Source organism: Lupinus angustifolius, chromosome LG11, assembly GCF_001865875.1.
Source record: "Lupinus angustifolius cultivar Tanjil chromosome LG11, LupAngTanjil_v1.0, whole genome shotgun sequence".
Classification (NCBI taxonomy): Eukaryota; Viridiplantae; Streptophyta; class Magnoliopsida; order Fabales; family Fabaceae; genus Lupinus; species Lupinus angustifolius.
Genome location: NC_032019.1, coordinates 1,607,010 through 1,625,442, shown reverse-complemented (window position 1 = coordinate 1,625,442; position 18,433 = coordinate 1,607,010). Strand labels below are relative to the sequence as shown.

General features: G+C 33.4%; 3 protein-coding genes across 3 annotated transcripts in view; 1 reads left to right on the top strand and 2 right to left on the bottom strand.

Moving 5' to 3' along the window:
- Nucleotides 1-3,839, bottom strand: part of LOC109360306 — a 5,543-nt gene extending 1,704 nt beyond the window's left edge. The window contains exons 1-3 of the mRNA XM_019605104.1: nucleotides 3,316-3,839; nucleotides 3,078-3,193; nucleotides 23-266 (exon numbers count right to left, since the gene is read on the bottom strand). Of these exons, the coding sequence (XP_019460649.1) occupies nucleotides 23-266; nucleotides 3,078-3,193; nucleotides 3,316-3,699 (744 nt within the window). The 5' untranslated portion in view covers nucleotides 3,700-3,839. The remainder of the gene's footprint in view (nucleotides 1-22; nucleotides 267-3,077; nucleotides 3,194-3,315) is intronic.
- Nucleotides 8,671-9,843, top strand: LOC109360308 (formin-like protein 20). Its single transcript, XM_019605105.1, has one exon. The coding sequence runs from the start codon at nucleotides 8,765-8,767 to the stop codon at nucleotides 9,704-9,706; it is 942 nt and encodes a 313-aa protein (XP_019460650.1). The 5' UTR covers nucleotides 8,671-8,764; the 3' UTR covers nucleotides 9,707-9,843.
- LOC109360309 (probable aquaporin PIP-type 7a) lies at nucleotides 12,668-14,363 on the bottom strand. Its single transcript, XM_019605106.1, has 4 exons — nucleotides 13,954-14,363; nucleotides 13,500-13,798; nucleotides 13,274-13,414; nucleotides 12,668-13,078 (listed from the first exon to the last, which is right to left on the bottom strand). The coding sequence occupies exons 1-4, from the start codon at nucleotides 14,288-14,290 to the stop codon at nucleotides 12,986-12,988; spliced, it is 870 nt and encodes a 289-aa protein (XP_019460651.1). The 5' UTR covers nucleotides 14,291-14,363; the 3' UTR covers nucleotides 12,668-12,985.

Genomic DNA, 18,433 nt, shown 5'->3' with positions numbered 1-18,433 from the left:
GGGGTCAATCATGTGTGCATACCTTTGCAAGTAATTCAATTCCCAAAAGCTTAGACTTCTCTGAGCACCAGAAATAAAAAGTTTTTCTATCTGGAGTCCTCACAAGAAATGATCGGCCAGAATTGTCCGTTGGAATTTCATCAACCACAACAGCTGCACACTGGGATTTACTGGTGAGGGTGAATAATCTCTCTACTTCACCATCATCGCCAATGAATGAGATGCGAATATCTGAACTTGGCAATAATATTAGTGACAAGTTACCCCTGTGAACAAATGGATGACAACTTATTAATAGTAAGTTGAGAATGTTAATTGCAGGAGATAAAAAAACAAGGTTGCAAATGAAATTTTGGTGCAGAATTCCCAAACTTGAAAGATTCTGCCCAACAGTACAAAAGCCTCATTACATTTAACTATACAAGTCTTAGTCATCACGATTTGGACACAAAAGAGTGATCGGGTTCACAAGGCGTCCAACCAGTAGGGTCTAGGGAGAGTAGATGCACACACCCTTATCCTTGCAAGTGAAAAGGTTGTTTCCAAGATTTGACTTATGATCTCCAGGTCACACATATACATATGTAAATGTATATACACCGACATATTGTATATGTATGTGTATACACACACACATTTTAGATGTATGTGTATATGCACTCACATGTAAAACATTGTTACCCTTTAAGGGATAATGCAGTGCTAGACACAGCCATTTGCTTCCAACTGCATAACCATCACTGGTGGACAACAACTATATTGAAGACAAAATTACAGCCAGTTTTAAAAAAAACATGCAGTCAAAATCATCTAAATAACATACTCAACCTTTCCACAATTTCAAATACATATAATCTACCTCTGAGCAAAACTGCTATCCACTATATGCTTATATTGCTTCAAGTGTACAATGAGCATATTAAAAAATACAATCAAATACAGAACGAAATCCACATTAACTGGTCAATTTAGATTATTATCTCAGAGATTATCTCTGTATATGTGATCACATTAAAAAAATCTTGTAAAAAACAAACAAAAAATAACATCTTTAGCATATAATGTGAACACATATAACATGCAATATAAATACACAGAATTACACTGTATATAGATACATAACTAAACATCAAATTGATAAATACTGTTTGACCTACTCAATGTGTTACTTTTTTATCCATCAAACCTAAACATCTAAAAAGCTGTTAGCAATATATAATATAGGATCATGAAACTACCTTTACTTCCTCTTAATTCAGAGATCATAATAGAAACGCCCAGTTACCTACAAGTCAAAAGACATTTTTACTTGGAAGAATGAACATGTTACCATCAATAAACTAAACTACAGTCTCCAATAACTATTACCACTCATCCAACAAACTGCAACTCAATAAGATTAAATTTAGAAGAAGAAAAAACAATCTAACCACAGAACGGTTTTCATATATTGCTACAAGTTAAAAATTAATTGAAGCAAATTTGCCATAATAGATTCTTTAACTTCTAAAAGTAAAAAGCAGTGAATATAAAATACAAAATAATAGAGCTGTGCAAGTAAATTAATGACTCCTGGGTCACTAGTATCCACTATAAATGAACTCATAACATAAGGCCCTTCTTTTCCAAAAAACTAGATCTGGCATCAAATAAGACCCACCTTGACAATTTGTTTGGCCTTAGATAATGTGTCGACCAATTCATTTGTATATCATAAAATATAGGAACTACTTCCGGCTCACATTTTTTTGCCAGAACCAGGAGGTACCGAACACTACCATATCCCTTGGCCCTAACCAGAGTGGCCCTCGTCACCTTAACCTTTGTAACACAAACACGGATTAAGAACTATCATAAATGTGCTGATTTACATTTAATCTATCGTATTTTTCATGATATGCCCTTTATCTCTCTGAAGTAATTAATTTGTTTCCGCCACTTCTGTTAAGAATAAATAAGGTTGAAATTATAAAATAATAACTGATGTACTCCCTTTAAATTTTAAGTGGGACAGATAAATCAGACCTCAATATCTTCAAATGGGACACAAATAAGGACTGAATGTACTAGCTTAGCCTTCACAAAGTCAATAGCCATTGGCCACATCAACACGGTCCCCATAAGTCCAGAGACCGGTCAGTCCTAATGAAATTGGGGCATGTTTGTCCCATTTGTTAGGCATGCAGAAGATTTTTAATTTTCCAAAAACACAAAATTGGTTCCCTTGCATTAGATGGAGACATGTAAAAGGGAAAGTTCTTGAGTTCTTGTGTGTTAATCAATCACTCAAAATTAGACCGCTCCTGGTGAAACTATAGTTTCACTTCTTAAAAGGTTGGAAATTTGAACAAACAAAATCACCTTACATCAGTGAAACATAGTTTATGATATGATAGAAGAGCAAACATTGATGACTTATTAAACAACGGTAACAAGTTGCGGCAAAAAAGTGAGCCAAAATGATGATATCAATTGAAGAAAACCATTAGTGTGATAAAACAAAAAGGTGCCTCGTGAAAATCATGAGCTTCAATGATCCACAAGGAATACAAGAGCACAAATAGGAGACCCATTGTGAGGAATGCATCAAAATTATGCTTTATGCAGACAGACACTAACTTACATGCTTATATCTGTGAATTACTGCAAAACATTATCAACATTGTCATTATTTTAAACAGGAGCCTAGCATGTTATACAAAGCATATGACAAAAATGAACTGCCTGTGTATGTTGCAGTGAGATATATATAGTGTGTATATATATAGTATCAGGCAATAATTTGTTTGCCCCCAAACAATATACAGACATATACATTAAGACAATTGTGTTATGGAGGAGTTTGTATTAAAAAAGAGGGAAATTAACAAACACGATAAAAAATGTGAATACTACATGAGGATAATTGATCGATCAGAAAGTAACATATACTCTATCCTATGGAATAGATCATCATCATATAAAAAATGTTGAAGCAAACAGAACATTATATATATAATAAAGGTTTTGAATGTATTTGCACATGCCAATGCAGGAAAACAAAGGACAGATTTCTGCACAGATTTAAATATCATTACCTATTAGCAGTGGGGCATAGGCGAGTGCCTTCCTTGTTGATCTTTCCAACGCGAATTGAAACAAGAGGCACGCAGAAGCATCTGGCTAACATACCAATCTCTGATGGCTCAAAATGCTGTGACATCAAAATAAATATAAATTAACACGAACAACAGAACAAGACGATATTGATAACAAATAACAATTATCATAATCGGAGCTAAAGGAATAAACAAAGGTCTCAAGAATCAAACATACATGACTTAATTGAGTCAGCAAGGGATCTTCGGCGAAGCCGCAGGCAGCGTTCATCTTCAGCAGAGGTTTCAACCGCTCATCTGCGCGACAGGCTCCGATAACTTGCATGTCAAGAGCCTGTAACCACTGCAACAGACGGTCTTCTCTATTCGTTTCCTGAATCAACAGATCACCGTCGCCTTCGTCTACAAAAATATCAGTCAACCGCTCCGTCAGCCGAACTTCACTTGTCAAACCACCGTTCTCCGACATAAAAGTTGAACTCGCGCTAGATCCACCTCCGCACGATGAGTCACTGTCCACAGACGAAGATTCGTCAAAATCCTCATCGTTCGACGAATCCATGCGAAAGGGAAAGCAATCACGTTCTCTCTGGTTCGCCATGAAAAAAATGAGAACGGAGACTCCAAAGAATTTGAAGATGAAATGGGTAACCGACTTAGAGAGAGAAATAGAAGGCGCACGGTTTTAGAGAGAGAGAGAAAATATCTAATCCGTAACAGGTTGTCCGTAAGAGAGAGGAGGAGTATAAATAGTAGGTGCCCCGTGGTGATGTGGCGGAAATGAAACTGGTGATGGAGTGTGGTTTGGGCTTTTGTTTTTGAGATCCAGACACATTTACCGATACTGATAGGGTCCCTACTCCACGTCAGTGCCATCTCCCCTATTATTAGGTTTTCAAAACGACATGATCAAATTCAAATAAACTTTAATAGTATACATATTTCATGTCCCAAACTAGTTAGAATATTACACTGTAGTAATATTTTATATGAGATAATGTTAGAGATATGTAATATCTCTACAATTTAGGATAAAAATATAGTAAATTAGGAGAAGATACTTGCCTTGTGATTAATTAGGATAAGTCTTTTTAATAATTGGGTGAGAGAGACTTCTCAAAATCTTATTTAATTTAAATAGGTTAAGTGCATATTTTAAGATGGTTCACTTATTCCAATTGTAAGTTTAAAAAATTTAATTCATATCTTAGTCACTAATTCTAAAAAAATTCAATGATTTGAATTGATGAGTAAATCTAAACTATTAGATTTTTCTATAATTGATGTCTAAGATGTGTAGTAAGTTTATTAAACTTACTATTCGAGGAAGTAGATCATATCTCTACATTTAAAAAGTATATTAAGTTTAACAAGTCTATAGTCTACCAATATAATTTTATTATATATTGATAATATTTATTTTACATTAATTATATAAATTTTATATGTTATTTGGCTATACATTTTGGGATGTTAGATTTATTAATTAAACTAGCAAGTTACCCGTACATCAGCACGGGGCAATACTTCTTGGCTGTAAGATTAATAACACATATTACATATACATTTATATGGTTAAAAAAACACATGTCACGCGTGCATTCGTATTGTTAAGAACACACATGTGACCCGTACATTCACATGGCTAAAAACACAGATGTTATTTGTACATTCACATTACTAAGAAAACACATGTTACTCATGCATTCACATAGTTAAAACACACACATTACTCATACATTTACACTATTAAGAATACACATCTTATCTGTATATTTGCAAGCACATAAAGAAAATAAATGACAATTTTTAATTTGAATTTTCTAATGGAAATAGCAAACTGAAAGTCTGAAACACGATACCATATTATTTTTATTAAAATAAATATTTTAAAATTTATAGAAAATGAAATGATTTTTTTAATTTTAAATACGATTTTTTTAATGAAAAAATGGTAATCAAATAGTTATACTATATGAGTTTTTTTATTATGAATATATTTAAAAGTTATAAAAATCTTCAATTTGGAATTTGATTTTTTAAATTATAATGGAGAAAAATTAAAATTCAAAGAATCTGAAATATTAAAATTTGGTGGGAAAAGTATCACAAAACTTTGATGAGGTGAAAAATATAATTATTCTTATATTAATAGTAAACATTAAATAATATATATAGATTAATGTAAAGAAATAGTTTGGATGTGAAAAATGATTTCAATCTCATCTAATGTTCAGTGTCTATTGGATTTTAACATAACAAAAACCAAACGTGCTAATTAATATTAAATTATTACCATATAAAATTATAAAAAGTAAGGATAATGTGAAAAGGTACATAGTAATAACATATAATATTTTAGGAGAGAAAAAATGTGAGAAAGAAGTGACATGTGGTATGAAGGGGAAAATGAAAGGAGGAAGTGACATGTGACATAAATGAGATTTTTTTTTTAATTAATCACATAGAACATTTTAGAAGGGGAAAATGTGAGGAGAAGGTGACATGTGACATGAAGGAAAAAATTGTGAGGAGAATGTGACATGTGGCATGAAGGAGTTTTTTTTATTATATTGTTAAATAGAAATTGAATATTAGCATGTCTAGAGGCATGTCATTTAGATATTTAAATATCTATTGACATATTTAAATGTTTTAGATTATATAAAACTTTAAATAGGCTAATAAATGGTGTGAGACTTGTAAACGGGTTATGCTCAAACCTCTAAAAAAAACTAGAGTAAATTATACTGACATTCCTGAGTTTTAGTGAAATTACACAAATCACCCCTCATTTTTCTACACATACACAAACTTCCCATAGTTTTTATCATTTCATTACATTGATCACCCCTACCTAAGAAATAAATGCAATTTTTAAACAAAAAATGTGATAAATGCAATTAAGTTAAACAAAATATGATATATTGTGTAGACAAGTCTAAATAATATACAAATCAATGTATTTTTATTATTTTTTGTTACAAAATGCATCAACAATTATAAAGAAATATTGTTTAAATCACTCTTATATTATAATATAGTGTAACGAACGAAAAATAATAAACAAATATTGACTCATATATTATTTGGATTTGTCTCCACAATATATCATGTTTTTTTAATTTAGTTGTATTTATCACATTTTTTTGTTTAAAAGATTACATTTATTTCTTATGCAGCGGGTGTCAGTATAATGAAAATATAAAAATTAGGGGAGGTTTATGTAGGTATAAAAAGTGAGGGGTAATTTGTGTAATTTCACTAAAACTCAGGGGATATCAATATAATTTACTCAAAAAAACTAATACATAAAAAGAGGCTAGACTTAAGTTGCAATGTGAAAAGAAGGAAGTTAAGACCTAGCCTATTGTCACTCTTAAAGGAGTCATATCAATGGTCGTTGTGGTACAACATTAATTTCGTTAATAAATTATATATAATATATCACAAAACTTTTTATTTATAAGTTTTTTATATTATATATTTGTTGAGAGTATGTGTCTTACTAAATCTATTATTACTTCCCTTCCAATTTATACTATATAGAGTATGTGGCTTCCTCATAGTATTTTTTATGAGATTCATCGGATGTCAAGGAATTTCCTAACGGGTAGAGATGTTAATAAGTGGAGTCTCAACCTGATTAATTAAGAGGTACTGACCAAGAATAAAAAGGATGGCGACCTTAGGATTCGCGACGTTCATTTGGCTAACACTTTCTTATTAGAAAACTGAGCTATGATTGGACTTAAGGGAGCAATCAATTTTGGTGTAAGGTGTTGAAGGAGAAATATATTGAGGATTGTTGTATAGTGTTTGCATCTTCTAGACCTTTTGTGTCTCCGGTTTGAAAGAGTAACGTGAAAGCTACTTTGGCTCTAAAGAATGGTTTCAGGTTGCAGATAGGTGATGATAACATGTCCTTTGTATGATAATTGGTCAAGAATGGGAAAACTCTGTAACTTGGTGGATTTTGTTCATATTTCTCATACTCAAATACAAATAAATGACTTTTGGAAAGACCGTACCTAAGACTTTAGCTTAATTTACACTATGCTTTCTAATGCGGTGAGCGACACCATTCAATCAATTTTAGTTTCGTCTTCCTTGAGCAGTTTGGATTATTGGATCTAGGGAAGAATGCTAGAGAGTGTTACACTGCTAAATCTGGTTATTGGTGGATTAATAATAATGATGTAGTAATGGATGTGGAAGTTGCATGTTCCGGAAAAAGTTAATTTTCTTTATTGACTTACTACTCATGATTCCTTACCGACAAACTCTTTTCATTTCAGGGTGCATCTGACAAACTCTCCTATATGCCCTCAGTGTAACATTCATTGTGAGGATCTCCTCTACACCTTTAGGAACTGTTTCAACTTAACTGTCTTATGGTGTCGTTTAGGCTATAATCACCGAGGGTTTTGGGCTAGTCAGACCTTCATGAGTTGGCTGATGGATAATGTCAAAAATTGTAATGAGAGATTGTTTTTAGTTGGTTTCTAGTTGGTTTGGCGATAGCACAACAATGCTATTTTTGGTACAATTGCTTGGGACTTATCCTATGTTACTAAAACTGTTCATCAAGATTATAGAGATTTGTCTTCCACATATCCCTTTTAGTTTGATGTGACTTTGGCTAATCTACATTAGTGTCGTCCAGAGATTGAGTAGGTAAAACTTAATGTTGATGATAATCGTATTATCCATAGTCAAATTATTATAGGAGGAGTTACTTGGAACCATGACAGACATTAGCTTTCAAGATTCTTTGATAATTTTGGGTGTAAGCCTCCTATTTTGGCTGAGTTGTTCATTATGGAACATGGTCTTCGATTGGCTTGGACTTAGGGTCACCCTGCTGTTATTTTAGAGAGTGATTGTCTCGAAGCAATCTACATGATCATCGAGAAGATTCATACTTATTTGCTCCAGATCGGTAAAGTTCTTAATAATATTTTTGAGTTGTTTAGCAAAAATTGGGATGTTCGTGTGCAATATATCTTCAGAGAAGGAAATATGTTGGCTGATTTCATAGCTAAATTCAATGTGTATCCCCATGGATCTATACCCTATACTTTAGTTTTTCTTCCTCCTCTTTTCTTTTCTAATATACCAAAAAAGATATCCATTCATTTATGTATATTTTTTTTTTATATTATTAGCATGGGTCAATTTGATGTTCTCTACATGTGTGGGTGTGTGTTTATTCATGTCAGTCGAATCAAAAGAATTTTATGAAAGAATTGTTTTTAGGATTTGTGCTGATTCCACACTGAGATAATAAAAAAACAATTCTTGTTCTCTTATTAATTTAGTAGTTTTCCTTTTTTCAATTATAACTTCAGTTATTGTATCATATATTTTATCTAGAAAGTAATCTTTGAAGTATTTGGAGGAGTGTGTAGCAGCACTATTACATAATATTTTAGTTTGAATATTAGTTTGTTTGCTTTTTTATTTGCGAAATTTCTCATCATTTGGAATAATTTTAAGAGTAATAATGAATATCACATTTTACGTATCATTTACTGGTTTAGCTAAAGATCAGATAAGGCTATAATATGGTTGTGTCAAATATCCTATTTTTATACCATAAAACAATTGAGACGTGCATAGTTTCTATTTTAATCACCACAACACAACCTTCACCGGAACCCTAAATGGCGTGTTCACGTCCTCCACCTTCCAAGTCCCTCGACCTGGACCTAACCATCGTCTCCGCCAAGCACCTCAAAAACGTGAACTGGAAAAACGGAATCCTCAAACCCTACGTTGTTTTCTGGGTCGACCCGGATCGCAGGCTCGCCACCAAATCCGACGATTCCGGATCAACCAAACCCGTTTGGAACGAACGCTTCACCCTCCCACTCCCTCACCCTCTCAACGATACCTTCCTCAATCTCGAGATCTTCCATTCCCAATCCTCTGACACCGCCAAACCCCTCGTCGCCTCCCTCCACCTCCCGCTCAAGGATATCCACCACCTCACCGACCCGACCCGGATCCGAAAATTCACACTCAACCGCCCTTCTGGCCGCCCCGACGGCAAGATCTACCTCAAGCTTGGCCTCCTTGGCCGTCCGATCCAAACCCTAGATCATGTCAGTACTAGCCCCTCCGTCCTCGGTTACACGCCGCCGACACTGCCACCGCATAATCCCATCGCTCCGCCGTCTTTGCGCGATTACAGAGGATTCTCACCTTCAATCTCACATTTACCCTCTTATCCATCCTACTCTACATACACTTCATATTCTGATGCGTACTCCTCTTCTGGATACTACCCAGGGTATTATTCCGGTGCTCCTCCGCCTCCTCCTCCGTCGAGGCCGTTCCTTGATCGTCCTTTGGGCTATGGTTCCGGGCCCAGTGGGCCATCTGCTCCGATTGATTATTCGTCGTATGAGAAGCCCAGGAGTGCGAAGGTGGGTATGGGAATTGGGGCTGGGCTTGCAGTGGGTGCGGTTGCTGGAGCTGTGGGTGGAATTGCTTTGGAAGAAGGAGTGAACTATGAAGAAGAGAAAATTTCTGAGAGGGTTGAAAGTGCTGCTAACTTGGCTGCTTCACGAGATGATTATAGCGAGTATCGTGTTGATTATTAATGCTTAACTCATGTGCTGAAAAAAAGGTTTGAGCTTTGAAGGGTGATTAACTTTTAGTAATTATCTCAGTATATTATGGTGTATATATTTTATCTGGATGTTTGAATTTAATGCTGCTGTGATGCTATGTTTGCTGCTACATGAAGTGACCTAAGGTTTGTTTATGATGCTTTCCTAATGTTTATGTGCCACTTTATATTATATTATAGAAATTAAGTTAATTTGGTTACTTTACCTCTTTGATTTGGCATTTCAGAATGCCATGGATATATAGTTAAATTAGACTATGTTGCTTGCACTTAACTCGTGCATTTGTTACAAAGTCTTCACTCAGAACTAAGAAGTTTCGATGATAAATGAGTGCAAAACATAGAAAGGGTTAGCACCACCAATGTGGACATGTCCTGTGATGGGAAACATAGTTTCTATTGACTTATTGTAGTTCTAGTTCAGAGTTTTACATGATGTTTGCTCTTTTTGCATTTGAGTAATGGCTATTGAGTACTAGATATTGGCAAAGTACAAATAAAGGTTACTATCTTATATGTATGATACAAAATGTTGAAATGTGGCAACCCCTTTCTGCTCTCCTCAACTTATCCATAACCATATGGTTGCCGTAAATTCTTTTACATTGCTTTTTATTTATATATTTTGGTCCATGGAGCCAATAAGTGGGAAAAGGCTTTGGCTTTTGGTGATGATGGCTCAGCAAGTTGATCCATCTTATGACTCTTGCTTTTATTTATTTTTTCCGCAAGTATATGAGATCACATGTCTCGAATGATGTCTCATTCTCTATCTTGAATGAATCAGTATGTTACGTTTTATTTTTAATTTTTTTTATTCATTCATGTGTCAACATGTCATTGGTCCGAGATAGAGAATGAGACACTGTTGGGGACATGTGATATATATCGAGTAGTATTGTTCTTCTGTATTAGGAGGTAATGGTCGGCCATGGATGTCCGGTAGAATGGAGGAGATTGGAAGTCTTGGTCGGATTATCGTCTGGACCCGCCGAGGGAGGTACCTGAAAAGGTTCTCCGACGATCAAGTCAGTAGAGTGTTTTAGAGAGGGAAAGAGAGTGAATAAGAGACAAGTTGTAATAAGTGTACTAATAAATGAGAGAACATGAATTAATTATACTCCATGTGTGGGTTCCTTATTTATAGAGTCTGAGATCGTCGATGTGGCATCCGGCCATTGGTCAAAGCCTAGCGAGTATGACGGGATGTAATGGATTGTCCTTGCTCCGTTTGCAAGTCTGCGTCTATCGAATTGTCAGGGGCAGGTTGGGTGTGGAGGCGGCGTGGCAGGCAGAATGTCAGTCAGCATTTAAGATGTTAGGGGCGCATTGATGACGGAGTCAGGGACATTAATGGGATGCTAGAGGCATTAAAGGGGTACCAAAGGTATTAAAGACATGTCAAGAGCATTTAAGGTAGGCTTAGACACATATCCGCATCCGGTATGGGTTAGAAAACACCCGGATTTATCCAGGTGGAACATGTATCTAACCGTCTGTTTGTAGAATTGCATACACTTGAGAAAGTTTTCTGGGATCCTTCAAAATTCAAATTCAATACCCTTGAGCTTTATTACATCTTATGTGGTTGAAAAGCAAAGTGTAATCTATCTAATTGTCCTTATTCTGCATGAGTGCTACTCCAGTTGTCTTTATTGAGTGGTTTTTGTTGGAATGTTTACTTTTTAAAATGACAATGAAATGTTTGAGATGAGCACCATTGGATTAGAGTTTTTTAATTTCTGTATAGAAGAACATGTAAGGCTATAAGTTTATAGCTAACACTTATGCAACTGTTCTATGAACCCGTCTAATTTTGTGTTTCTTTTACGAGGATCAAAGTGTGTTGAAAAGTTGTGAAGACAGAGAGGTCACCACTTAGAATAAATGCATTCTGGTAATTCATTGTTGGGCTGTATAATTTCTTCAAAGGATTATTGATTTCGATACTGGTTTGTCAAAATGTATAATTTTGTTCTTACAACCAATTTTTAAAAGTGTTGTTTCTTCAAAATTTCCACTTTCGACCAACAAGTGTCAGAAGTGAAACTTTTACAGACAAACTAACTCTAATATAAAAATAAAAGGTTTGGTGGTAGGATATGGAATTTGTGGTTTGATAAAGGTGAGTGAGAGTATGAAGAGGAATGGGAAATGGTGACGATTTTCATGGTCTTTTATTAAAAAAAGTTCTAAAATTTAAAAATTGTGTCCATAACTCTTATTGCATAAACAATTATGCTCTCTGACCTATGCTTAAGGCAAAGGATTTGCATCTACACTCAAATGGGCTTATCAGCAAATAGAAGAAAACTTGTCTCTATTTGTGAATTGAGAAAGAGACGGAAAATTCAAAGGAAGTTTTTGCTCATCAAAACTCGAAGGTGACTTACACAATCAATACACTAGTTTAACTCATACTTTTGTACATACTTGTGTATCTAACCTTCAGTTTAAGGGTTTTTATTTGTTTATTAGACTAAGTCTTGAAATTGTCGTTTGCAAATAAATCAAGGAAATCAATTACTTCAGCGGTTTTCTTATCTTCTTTAGGGGTAGTTAGACTGTTAAGAGTGTAATTTCTACATCTTGATAGGTTAATTTCTTTAATTGAACAATTGGTGCTTTCTTATCATATTCAGCTAACGCATTGACGTTTGTTTAGCACAGCAGTAACAACCCATTTGTTGCCGTTTGATTAATTAAACAAGCTTGTCCTTATTGATCTAGGACAAAATCTTCCGGAACCTAGCTATGATCATAATAAATCATTACAAATTAGACAACTCTCTATGTGCATTATTGATGAAGAGAGGGTAGACCCACATCCAAGTCCCAATCCACTCAACGGTTATCACTCCCTCAATTTAACAATTGATAACAACACCCCCAATAATGGATAAAGAAACCCAACCAAGGAAGAGGACAAAAGTTACAGTGAGGACAGAATGGCAAAATACATAATCACGGCCATACATCACACATGATCTATGGCCTTGTTTGTTCCAACTTCAAAGTTAAGGAAACACTGGCCCATGATGTGACACATACACATTCACCACCTAATAATATTTAATAATAATAATAATAATAATAATAATCATATTGCATTACATACTTTACATTTAATTAAATACAAAATACAAGACTTTCAAAACAAGGATAATGATGAAAGGAAACCCACAAAGAAGCTGGCTTGTTTTTTTTATTTTTCCAAACATTAATGGATGACGGTGAACCTTTGATTCGATTACTTGGACTTGAAAGGAATGGCTCTGATCACAACTTGGTGGTAAAGAGCTGCAAGTGCTGCTCCAATAAATGGTCCTACCCAGAAGATCCACTGCGCAAATTGCGGATCAATAAATTAGCATCACAGTTATCAGTTGTGGTACATTCTAGATTCCGTAACTTTCTAAAATTGAAATTATTATATTTAAGTACGAATAGTGAAGGTAAAAACACAAACTTAGAAAGAGATTAATAGTTTAATACTATATAATTTTACGGATTAAAAAGATAATTATAACGAACTTACGTGGTCATCCCAGCCACGGTCTTGGTTGAAGATGATAGCAGCGCCAAGACTACGAGCTGGGTTAATACCAGTTCCGGTGATGGGGATGGTGGCCAAGTGCACCAAGAACACAGCGAACCCAATAGGCAAGGGTGCCAAAATCTGTTCATAAAATACACATAATTAACCAGACTCTAATATCATATTATTATTTATTTAAATGGAGAAATTGAGATTAGGGGCATACAGGGACGTGAGAATCTCTGGCGCTACGTTTAGCATCAGTGGCTGAGAAGACGGTGTAGACAAGGACGAAAGTGCCAACAATCTCAGCACCAAGTCCATCACCTTTTGTGTAACCAGGAGCGACAAAGTTTGCTCCACCATTGTATTGGGCATACCTGTGTTTTCCCTCGAAACCCTTCACCACACCAGCGCCAACAATAGCACCCAACACCTGCATCACTATATAGTACAACGCTCTTGTCAACGACAATTTCCTCGCCAAAAACAATCCAAATGTCACCGCCGGGTTTATGTGACCCCCTGCACCCATCATACACAGTACCAGTTAAACCATCGTAATATTAAGAGAGTCATCTCATAAAAGTATTTTATTTAATGACTTATAAAACTCGACTATAGTTTTCGGCGAGTTGAGTTTTATAAAAGAATAATAATAATAGAGAAGATGTGTGAACCTGAGATGCCAGCGGTGCAGTAGACGAGGGCAAAGATCATGCCACCAAAAGCCCAAGCGATACCTTGAATACCAACAGATTGGCACTTAGTTGGGGACCTCTGAACGCCGAACACGGTCAAGATGGTGATGTATAGGAACAGAAAAGTAGCCACAAACTCAGCTATACCAGCTCTATAAAAAGACCAAGATGTGAGCTCAGATGGCTCAAACAGTGGTGCCGGTGGTGGTTCCTGGTAATCCTTGGTTTCATCTTGGCTCTGAGCCGCTATTCCCAAAGGCTGCCTCTCAGGGAACTTGTTTGCTCCCAGTGACACATCCTGCTCCTTCCCCTCCATTTCTTCTTCTTCTCTTCTGATAAAACTTTTCTTTCTATTTTGATAGTGTGTGTGTGGATGTGGAGTGTGTGGATATGGTGCGGATTTATAATCACATTATGTTTCAGTTAATACAAGTGTGGAGGAGTGGTGGTGGGTCATACTCTGCGTATTTTTTTGAATTTTTTATGTTTTTATTTGATAGGGACAAGAGAGTAATGGGTCCCTCAGACCTGGCATGACTCTAACTACTCATGGGGTCATAGCGATGCCGACCATGTTCTACGCACCACTAGAACATGGCTAACTGTTGCTCCAATTTACTTTCTCCTATTTCGAACAAAAAGTGATTTGGACCTAATTTAAGTTATTTGATTGAGAGAGAGATACGTTCACGTGTCATAGTAGTAATTACTTTTGTATCAATTTACGGAGTATTGTATAATATTTACTAATACTTATTACCTTTCTTCTTATTAATACCTACCACAAAAAAACATTTCTCAAGTCATAGTTGTGTTGATTTCAATAATATCTGTTGTATATTTTTTTAATATACAGTTTTCTCCTTTCTTATATGTAATTCAGTTGATGTGACATAAAATATACAGTGTGTACAAAAATTACAATGAGTTATTACTGTAAGATTATTGAGGAAAGACTTGTAGGAAAGCAATTATTAAAGATCATCTACATTAGTAGAGAGGTAAATACTACAAAAAAAATATAATAAAATATTTTTATTATTTTATATATAATAGAATAATATTTATGTTATTAAAATATAAGTAAAATTAAATATTTATTTTTCCTTTAATGGAGAGGATCTTTGATTTAAATTATTGATAGAAATGGTCCAAATTCATCAACGTGTTACTTGACTGGGCTGGTGCTGGGCGGTGGCCGTCTTGATGATGATGTGCTGTTAGCACTAGAGAAAGACTTCAGTTACATATATATGAAAATAGAATAAAATTTAATCATAATTACAGTTTAGTCAGTGTATAGATATATTTATATATAAACATGACATGTATATTTATTCTTTTTTATTATATAAGTAATGATATATATTTTTATTAGTTTTTTCTGTAAACTCTCTTATACTATATAAGAAAATCATAGTACTGATACGTGTCAGTCACAACAACATGCATTATGTTTGTGAGTTTTGTTTCTTGCATTGTGGAATTAGAAATCAACACGTAAACACTCCTACCATTGTAGTCTATTAATGCTACTGCTACTGTCAGATGTCGACAGCCATCCTCTCGTTTTGTTTTCCTTTAACAAGGATCCTATGTCCCGCAGAAACTTTGTCTCCTTATTCTTAACCAATCATAATTCCTAAAATAATATAAAATATTAATTTATGTTTTTTATAAAAAATAAATTCTAATAAAATAACCTATTTTAATTTATTTGATATACTATTAGAGATACCAATAGGTATAGGTGATCCTCTTATATTTTCCTTCTGAGAATGAACATTTTCAATTGGGCTGAGAAGGATATTCAAGTAAACAAAATGATATATGCAATCTATAAAAGTTTTAAAATTGAGGGAATGATATGATGATCAAGTTGTGAGGATGAATGACTTAGTGTAAAATATTAACATTTGAGTCTATAGACTAGGTAACAAAAAGAATAGTCCAGAGCTTGAATAAAGAATTAGACAGTATATAACTATATATATCAATGATTAGATGAATAACACTCTTATGTCCGCTATTACTACAGTCATTTTTTTGTTTTCATTTGTGGAGTCATATTAAAATCAGGGTCGGCACATGGCTGTCAGAAATTAACTAATCTCACCTGCATTTTTAATATTAATTCTCAATTACAATAACTTATCTTCCTTCTTGAACCGAGCATGATGAATTTTTTTATATTTTTTGTTTCCATTTGCATGGATGAGACAATGATTAAATCTAGTTAAGATGCCACTACTGTAGTATTACCTTCTTTTGGTTTCTCTGGATAGTACAAGCTTTCTAAAGCAAATTAAACTTATTAGAGATAGAAAAGTTGTGAGACAAAAATAAAAGGAAAAAATTAAATATTCAAAGAGCTTAGTTATTTTTATGACTACCTAATCTGCATTAGTTTAATGCAATGATGTGTCTCAATGACTTGTATGGATAACATTAATAAAAACTAACGGTTATTGATAATTTTGAATTTTGGTTTTGTGAATCTTTTGCAATTTTTCTCTCGTCATTCTACTCTGGCAGATTTCACTGATTAGAGAGGCATTATTCCAGGCAAATTTGGGTGGCAGGGCCCTCTTTGGTCATTATATCTTTGTTTTGTGGCTATAAATTTAGAGAAATTGATAGCTAGTTAGCTCGTGATACCTTTTGGCAATTTTCATGATGCTTTTTGTTACATGGAGGGGACTACAATTCCACTCAGATTGTTTATCTTACACTACTTCCCTGCCCCATCAAAAATTATGCTGTCTTCTGATATGAATTTTAAGACATTTAGTTTTTATGAGAAAGGAAATGAAGAAGAAAATAGAAGCTAAAAACTTGAATGTGGGGATAATCTTTTGTTCCAAATATATTTTAGCTATGTAATCATAATGAATGATTGAAAAACTAACAAATATTATATATTTATAGGGTATCTTGGGAGAATCAAAGTTGGGTTAGGTTTGTTTTTAATCTAACGGTATTTTTGTTTTATTATCAATTATATTTTCACATATTTTTAGCCAAAAAATTAGTCTCTTTTGAAATTTATGATTGTCTTTTCAATAAGTGTCATTCACAATAATCAAACTCAGCATTTTCCTTTATTCTCACCGTATTTAAGGGGGAAAATATATTACCAGAAATCACATTCTCAAAAAATGTTATTATATTGAATGTCAATAGTATGTATTTTAATATATGTGTTTGATCAAAATTTCTAAAAGGGTAGAATCACATTGTAATTGATTTGAACATATGTTAAAAAGACATTTAGAGGTCATCAATAAAATGGATGGATCAAATGAAAATTAATCTAATTTCTATAAAATATGAAAGGAGGAAAAAATATAAGTAAAACAATTAAGATATTGATGTATTAATATTTTGTGAATGAACATAATTTATAATATATTATGACATCATTCTACTCATATAATACTTAATGATCTCACTTAATTGTATAAAAGGTTTAATTGATGTTGTAATTATTTTAAAAATAAATCAATAAATAAATTTTATAGAAGAGTTCTATTCATTATGTTAAACTATTTAAGGTATGAGGTTGATATTTTTAAGAAGTATATAAATAAAAATAATACTTTATAGAATATATTATTCTATTATTATCATATTTTGTTTTTATGTGGTATGACTTTTTTATTGTTGTATTAGTTTTAGACATATTGCACTACATAATAATGGTTGAAAGAAATAGTTTTTCGGACAATATTATTATGTGGAAATAGTTTTCCTTCTCATGATCCTCTGATGGGAACATTCTTGTAGTTTCTACATATCATTTTCATGACAATAGAATAACTCATTTTTGGAGGTGGGAATCAAAATAGCCAAAAATGAAGAAGCTATTTTATTTGGAGTAATTTTCTTTGAATATTTTTTAAAACTTGAACATTCTATACTCACATACACATTATCTAGAATAACTAATATCCCTTGAAACAATCACCCAGTTAGAGCTGCTATTAGTGTGTATAAAACAAACGACTATTAACTTTTAATTTGTAATTATATTGACGGCAAAATTAATTTATTAACAAGATTGGCCAGATATAATTTTAGTTATCATGATATGTATTAAATTTGAAATCTAAGAAACTTTTATTTTTTTTCAATGATTTTTGTGCCCTTACAATAATAATATATCATTCTCGGAATGATGGCTTAACCAGAGTCTAATATCTATAAATTGATATTGTAAAAATTTATATAAGTTAATATATTTTTTATTATTTATTTATATTATTTTACTTAATAATTAACAATAATAGAAAATAAATAGTGAATGTGCAGTGACAATTTATAGAATTTCTATATTGTTGGAGCATATATTTTTCAATGTAACGTGTTGATAAAACTACAAATTAAAGTGGGTGATCATATCTCTCCTGCGTTGTATTATATTAATATCATGCATTTTTTTTTAATAAGAGCATCTTAT

Bases quoted from the DNA above. Each gene is read 5' to 3' on its own strand.
- LOC109360309 (XM_019605106.1), bottom strand. From the start codon at position 14,290: ATGGAGGGGAAGGAGCAGGATGTGTCACTGGGAGCAAACAAGTTCCCT. The intron at 13,415-13,499 runs GTATGCCCCTAA...TTTTATGAACAG, and splicing joins CCAGAGATTCTCACGTCCCT to ATTTTGGCACCCTTGCCTAT. The intron at 13,079-13,273 runs GTAAGTTCGTTA...CAATTTGCGCAG, and splicing joins ACCGTGGCTGGGATGACCAC to TGGATCTTCTGGGTAGGACC.
- LOC109360308 (XM_019605105.1), top strand. From the start codon at position 8,765: ATGGCGTGTTCACGTCCTCCACCTTCCAAGTCCCTCGACCTGGACCTA.